We start from the raw sequence: 7,500 nt of genomic DNA on the forward strand, positions 1-7,500 counted from the left end.
CTCTTGCTTAGCCACAACCATATGGGATGCCAGTCACTCTCCTCCTGCTAAAGGTAACTACTCTATAAAGTGGAGGAACAACAATGTCTGCTACAACATGGATTCTCCATCGTCCCCTCTACATCAACTTACAGGTAGAGACAGAGACATAGAGAAGCCCTTATGACATGGGTTCTCCATCATCAATACCACCAATAAATTGTTTATCAGGAAAGAGAGAAGAGAGAGAGAGAGAGAGAGAGAGAGAGAGAGAGAGAGAGAGAGAGAGAGAGAGAGAGAGAGAGAGAGAGAGAGAGAATACAGACAGAAAGAAAAAGGGAGAAGGTGGTAGAAAAACATGAGTCAAACATGATGGAGAAAGAGAGAAACTGAATGAGACAGAGATGTAGAGAAAGAGAAAGAAAAGAAGGAAAAGACAAATAATGCATGTGAGGGGGGATGGAAAACATGAAAAAAGAGGTGGAGAAAAGAAAATGGAGAAAAAAATGGAGAAATAGAGATTTGACAAAACTAAACTTCTTTTCTTTCTCGGGAATGAGAGATAGTAAACTGAATAAATAAAAAATTACCACACTGATGTGAATAAAACAATAATGAGGGGAAAAAAAGACAGACAATATGAAAGTCTACTCCGCTAAATTTGGTTGTTTAGGAATGTAGCATGAGCAGAAGCAGCAAGATACTGATAGTAAAATTTCTAAACTTGACATAAAAACAAAACAAGTGAGCCAAAGAAAATCCATCCAGTTATAATGATAACCTAGCAAAATACAAATCTAAGTATTCTAAAAATAAACTTTGAAAGAAACTTATGAAGAAATTTTACAAATAAAAATCAAAAGTACATGATCAGTACTCACCAAGGATTGTTATTGAAGGATTTAATTTGCCCTCATTATTAAAAAGAGGTACATTATCCATTTTGGCAAAGGGTTTATTTGGATTTGGGTCACAAGGTGTTCCTTCTAGGCGTGACCAAGCTCCAACTGTCGAATTCCATCCAACCACCCTGAAAGGTGGTCTGTTCTAAAATTTGTTCTTCTCAAGCAGCCACTCCATCCCTAAAGTTTTTACTTAATATTTAATTGTAAGTATTTCATGTTTTTCACTCTGAGCACTACAAAAGTCCTAAAAAATCTGAGTAGCACATTTGTGTAGTCAACAGCTTCAAGGAACTAATGATACGTAATACAATGATAAAATTAATGCTCTCAGAATAACTAAAACAGAACTAAAACTAATACGCACGTATAAAGCACACAGCTATGTTCTTGTATTGTTGTGTTGCCAAGAATAATAGATTCTCGGATACGGACACCTGCACCAATTACTGCATTCTTTCCTACACTCACGTTTGGACCCAACTGGAAAGGCAATATAATGTATTAACACATGTATGCATGTATAAATTTGGAACAAGTGCAAACATGCATATGTATCAATGTGCAAACAACCACACCACAATATCTATAATCAATTTCAGTGGTTCTCATTGTTCATTATCCATTAACCCAAGCACACATCTGTTGCAAAATTTCCTTGTGGCTTACCACTGCAGATGGATCAACACTTGCTGTTGGATGAATGTAAACATCACCAATGATTGTTGGCTTATCCGGCCCATTTGTGGCTAAGCGATCTTCCTTCTGCTTGTGGTAGAGTTGAAGGTAATGGCGATTGGCATAAATGGCAGAGCCTGCAGTCTTGATTTGAGACCACCACCTAAATCAGGAGAAAGGGCACAATACTGTAGTCTCATTTTAAATATACCTAGCACACACACGCACACACGCACGCACGCACGCACGCACGCACGCACACTTTTCTCTCTGAAACTGCTGTCTCCTAAAAAGCTAAACATATATATTTGCTTGAAAGGAATGGATAAGAGACAGTGAGTTAGAAGAGGAAATACATTTGAAGAAAGTTTAATTTATACCAATTATCATACAAAACTGACCTGTCTGTAGTGTAAACATAGGCTTGACCAGTGCCTGCAATGGGCATCAGAATGTCTTGTTCCAGCTGAATAGATTCATTGCCCTCACTGTCATCACTGGAATGTAAAATCAGCCATACACAGCATAATCTCAGTATAAAACAAATAAAATATCACACTTAAAACAGTATCATAAAATACACTAGATTTTCATTCACATTTTTTCAGTGTAACTATGCACTTACCTGTAAAAATCTTGTCTTGAGTTAAAAATTTCACCCACTCTTTTAAATATATCAGGGGAGCAGATGTATACACCACAGTTAATCAGGTTTGATACAAAAGTGGATGGCTTCTCAACATAATGGAGGACCTGGTGTGTGTCTTTTGCTTCAACTGGAGAAATATAATAATATATTCATTAACATTACTTATTCATGGTGTAATTCTGATATAATAATAACATTAATAATAATAATAATAATAAAAATCAATTACAGATATAATACAACATACTCTTACGAGAGATGTTTCAATGTATTCTTACCAATGCAACCATACATAGTAGACTGTTGTCTTGTGGCTTCAGTACCCATAATAGTAATGAGGGAAGGTGTGGTAAGATTGGTGTGGAAGTCAAGCATTTCCTGCAGGGGAAAGTCTCCACATACATCCCCATTTAGCACAAAGAAAGCATCAGGATTCCCTGAGCTTATCTGATCACGGAAATGATAGATTCCTCCTGCCGTTCCTAAAGCTTGATATTCCTGGAGATATCTTTAAAAGAAGGTGTGTGATACTTTCGGTATTTTGTAAGGATTAGCACACATAATAGTAATAAACTACCCTTCCTTTTTTGTATGCCAGCTGATCCATCAAAGACTGCATATTGAACCAAAAGCTTACATTTCTATTATCTATCAATTCTATTTTTCAAAATTTGCCTGACAGCTTGCTTAGGAGTGGTACTCATGAAAGGTCTTATTAATTTCTTTGACAAATTTAAGGACCATTCTATGAACAGAATTTGACTCCAAGATAATTGTAGAATTTGTCTATGACTTGGTCAGTGACTTGCACTGTTGACTCACTTCAAAGTTTACATTTAACCCAGTGCCATCAGGGATGGCAAGTATGGACATGCCATGCAATTAACATTAAACAATGAGTAAAAATTTGGCACAAAAGTTTTCCATATCATTATTGATGCAGAGTTATCTTCAACAACTATAACATTTCATTATAATTGTCAGCATCTCATAGAGACAATTAAAATCCAGTCCTTCTCCCCATCTGGGACACCTCCGGACCTGTCTTAAACCTTAGCCAAGTCACAAAGTTGGAATGTTGAAGACATTTCTGTGAGGAATCATAGACAAAATTGCAGTCATTGAAGTTTTTTCTGTCAATGACAAATTTTAACCTTTCATGAACACTGCTCCAGATGCCTGCATGAGTAGGAATAATGATTTTCTATGATTATAAACATTAGACACAATTCAAAGAATAACTGCAATACAGTTATAAATTAAAAACAGAAAAATACCATTACGTTAATTAAGATTAAAAATATATTGATCTTGTTATTGAATTATTCAATAGGGTTCTTTTTAAGTTAATTAGAATGACTAAATGTTGATCAATAGAATGATTTTATCTAATAAGATCACATAATTTTTAAAGCATTACAACCTTAAAACTAAAAATAAAATTCTTAGCATTATTTAATTTTTTTTTCATAAATTCACGCCACTGTCTGTGGAGAAATTAAATGAAGGAAATGAGCTGTTCATTGTCTTTATTCTGGGCATGGTTCAATATAATGTCTAGTGAAGGGAAGTGTAATAAAAGAAATAAAAAAAATTCAATATAATGTCCAGTGAAGGTAAGTGTACTAAAAGAAATAAAAAATAAGCAGCACTACCCCAGCATGTGAAGTGAAAAAAACAAACATCAAATTTTAAAAACTGAATAATTATCACTCTTGGCTTTAAGTTAATTAATTTTTTATAAATTATCATTTCATCTCTTCCCTTATCAAACCCCAGAAAATTCCAATAAATTACCTTATTCTTATCTTGTAAGTAGCCATCATGTCAGCTACAAACTGTTGTAGTTGTTGGGCAGGGAAGTATCCAAGGAGTAGAATTTCCCTCAGATCTGGTAAAGATGCAAGTGCCTCTATGTGATGCTGAACCATCGGGAGGCCAGCCACTGGGAACAGCGGCTTTGGGACATCCAGGGACAAGGGTCGAAAGCGTGTGCCTGTGAGTGATATCTATTTTTCTAAATATAGTCAAGCAAGGCAAGTACAGTAATGCACATTCTAGTTTATTAAATAAATTTGCAGAGTATAAAATATAAAGCATAATAACTATCAGTGAAACATTCCAGGTCATCAAGCAGTAATTTTCATGACTACTATGCCTTGATTTTCAGCCTTATCTTACTTTAGTACATCATAACTGGTTGTTTTATATACTTATCTACTGTTAACAAGACATTTTTTTTTCTAATTCATAAAATAAAAACTAGTTGTGTTAACTTCTTTCTTTGCAAAATGTCTCTGACCTGATATACCTTCAATAGCTATTATAAATCTTTGAATACAATTCCACAACAAATGAAAAACTTTCTTGTCAGTACTGCAACTGCTAAAAATTAACAAGTTCTTAAATTAGCATTTCTTGGACATGTAAAATATGTATTAATTATTTTTGCTAATACAAGTAAATGTCACTGAATTCTATATCACCAAATTATATATAATTTCCTTTATACATGAATAATTGATCTTTATCATAAATTCATGTAGTAATTAGAATTCATGATATACTCTAGTATACATATTATTTAATGATGCACAAGATCAAGAAAAAAAAAGGAAAAAATTGTCAATGTATTTGTATGTATATGCACATGTGTTATAACACACACACACACAAACTCACTCTCTTTCTTTCTCTCTCTCTCTCTCTCTCTCTCTCTCTCTCTCTCTCTCTCTCTCTCTCTCTCTCTCTCTCTCTCTCTCTCTCTCTCTCTGTGTGTGTGTGTGTGTGTCTGTGTGTGTGTGTCTGTGTGTGTGTGTCTGTGTGTGTGTGTCTCTGTGTGTCTCTGTGTGTCTCTGTGTGTCTGTGTGTGTGTGTGTGTGTGTGTGTGTGTGTGTGTGTGTGTGTGTGTGTGTGTGTGTGTGTGTGTGTGTGTGTGTGTGTGTGTGTCTGTCTGTCTGTCTGTCTGTCTGTCTGTCTGTCTGTCTGTCTGTCTGTCTGTCTGTCTGTCTGTCTGTCTGTCTGTCTGTCTCCCCCCCCCCCCCCTCACTCACTCACTCACTCTCCCTCTCATACACATACTGTGTAAACATACATTTCATACATTCATAGTCCATTTGCTAATATCATATCAACCCCAAGTTGCCGGGAAAATGTAGTGTTCACTTTAGTATGGTTTTGTAAAATGTCTCTGCACATAGATGGCTCCACAAGTAATTAGCCATAAAGGAGTCAATCAGTAGACCTTTCCTTGAGTTTGCTATCAATATTAATGCTGTTATTATTACTATAGACATCATAATTATCAAAATGTTATTGATGTTACTTACAGCAACATAAGATACAAAAAAATATTTTGAAAAATCACAAAAATGGGTAAACAGGTGAGATAGGTACTACTCATAATTGGCTCATGTAAAGACTGTGTGCAAAGACAATTAATAACTCAGAGAGGGTGTGACATGGACGTACATGCCATCCCCGGAGGAAAAGGGTTAAAAAATAAAGAACTACTACACAAATTCTCAAAGATGTTATCTGCACGTGACAATTTACAGTACTTTTTAAGAAAAAATTGAAAAGGTTCAGATTCACTACTTCTTGAAATCACATGTCTCTTCTATTTCAAACTTTTCAAAGATTTATATATTCATTGAGAAAATAAGGGAAAATTTTCCTGATAAAGCAAATAACTAAAAAAATACCAGGTACATAATCTAAAAATCAACTTTCCCTACATTGTACAAATATCCCAGTAAATAAGAAACCTTTTAGTATTCCTTTAAACACTATCAGTGCACATGCACATTTTTTTCTGGAAAATACATCGAAATTTAGTTAAAGTCCTATTAAAAAAATATATATTTCACTTCATTGAAAATATAGAAATTACAATATTTCCTTCTATGAGACACATTTCTTTCTTAATATTTGGCTAAAGGTAAACATATATGCACGATACATAAATGCATGAAGTCATGTAGAATCAAAACTGAAAGCACTTTCTAATATAATACAAGTTAATGGAGTAGAATTTTTTGTATTTTTACAGGTTACAACAATACATGTAAGGGAAAATATACTGACAGTACTAATTTATGTACTCAAGAATAACTCTTTTGTCATAAAATTGCAATACTAAGTAAAATTATACAGGTTTTCGTAACTACAACTTATTGCACTTGTTTTACTTTATATATCTAAACCCTACTAAGGGGTTTATTTCAAATGCACTCACCAAAAAAGAACCATGGTGTCTGGTCTGAAGAAAGCAACATTTGTAAGTATGTGAAAGAAAAGAATCTTATGTATTATCACAGTCACTGGAGAGTTAAGGGCAATTCAATAACTACATAAACACCATTTATTTGTTATTACCACAAAACAAAAATCATGAGCTACTTGTTGCTTCATCTCATCCATATCGGCAGTTTGAGAACTTGCTTTTGTGATGCAAGAAGCAATCCACACATACCAGTTGCCATTGCCTAACTTTCCCGTTTCTTTAACGTGGAAGAAGAGAAATGTCATTATACATCAACACATCAATTCATAATAGTGATATGAATTAAACGAAAAATACTTCATTTCTTTCTGATAATCATCACAGCCTTCCCCATTAAATTCAAACACATTTCATGGGAAAAATATATACATCTCCATTTCTCGTTTACATCATTAACTTTCAAACTTACTGCTGTATAGTGCCATAAAATCAAATTACTGACTTATACTGCATGTACTTATTCTTAAACTTCAATAAAAGTCCTAACCTTTGAGAATGAGTTCAAGGTTTACTTCAGCTTCAAAGAAAATATCACATTATTGATAAAAGAGTAAATATAAAAGAACTTCAGTTCTTGTTAATCTATACCATAGTTAAATTCATTCCTTATATCCCATCACCTTCTTAATAAAGTATATATATTTTTTAAATCAGATTCTTTTACTTAAGCCTGTCAAAACTAATTTAAAATGAAAGAGAAGGGCATTTTACTTACATTGTTGCTCTTTATTATGAAAGAAAGTAAAAATTACAATTGCACTTACCTTTGATTTCAGTAATTAAAATGGCATTTATATTATAACTTACATGCCTTCTTGACAGTATTCCTAATCTCATTTAAACATTTTGGAAATTCAACACCATAATAATAATAATAATAATAATAATAATAATAATAATAATAATAAAATATTATAATAATAAGATATAATCATAATAATAATAATAATAATAATAATAATAATAAATAACACAATATAGCACTAAATATCAGAATACATTATTAT

At 33.3% G+C, this 7,500-nt stretch overlaps 1 protein-coding gene across 2 annotated transcripts in view; it reads right to left on the reverse strand.

Annotated features, from left to right (window-relative positions):
* LOC125029415 (mannose-1-phosphate guanyltransferase alpha-A-like) overlaps positions 1-7,500 on the reverse strand; it is a 24,641-nt gene that overhangs the window by 12,081 nt on the left and 5,060 nt on the right. The window contains exons 2-8 of one of the 2 annotated variants that reach the window (XM_047619264.1): positions 4,006-4,204; positions 2,487-2,716; positions 2,185-2,335; positions 1,961-2,056; positions 1,551-1,722; positions 1,249-1,364; positions 861-1,009 (exon numbers count right to left, since the gene is read on the reverse strand). In XM_047619264.1, coding sequence (XP_047475220.1) covers positions 861-1,009; positions 1,249-1,364; positions 1,551-1,722; positions 1,961-2,056; positions 2,185-2,335; positions 2,487-2,716; positions 4,006-4,204 — 1,113 coding nt within the window. Of the gene's footprint in view, positions 1-860; positions 1,010-1,248; positions 1,365-1,550; positions 1,723-1,960; positions 2,057-2,184; positions 2,336-2,486; positions 2,717-4,005; positions 4,218-7,500 lie in introns of both variants that reach the window. The other variant, XM_047619265.1, reaches the window with a different exon arrangement.

The sequence above is a fragment of the Penaeus chinensis genome, chromosome 10 (genome assembly GCF_019202785.1).
Source record: "Penaeus chinensis breed Huanghai No. 1 chromosome 10, ASM1920278v2, whole genome shotgun sequence".
Taxonomy (NCBI): Eukaryota; Metazoa; Arthropoda; class Malacostraca; order Decapoda; family Penaeidae; genus Penaeus; species Penaeus chinensis.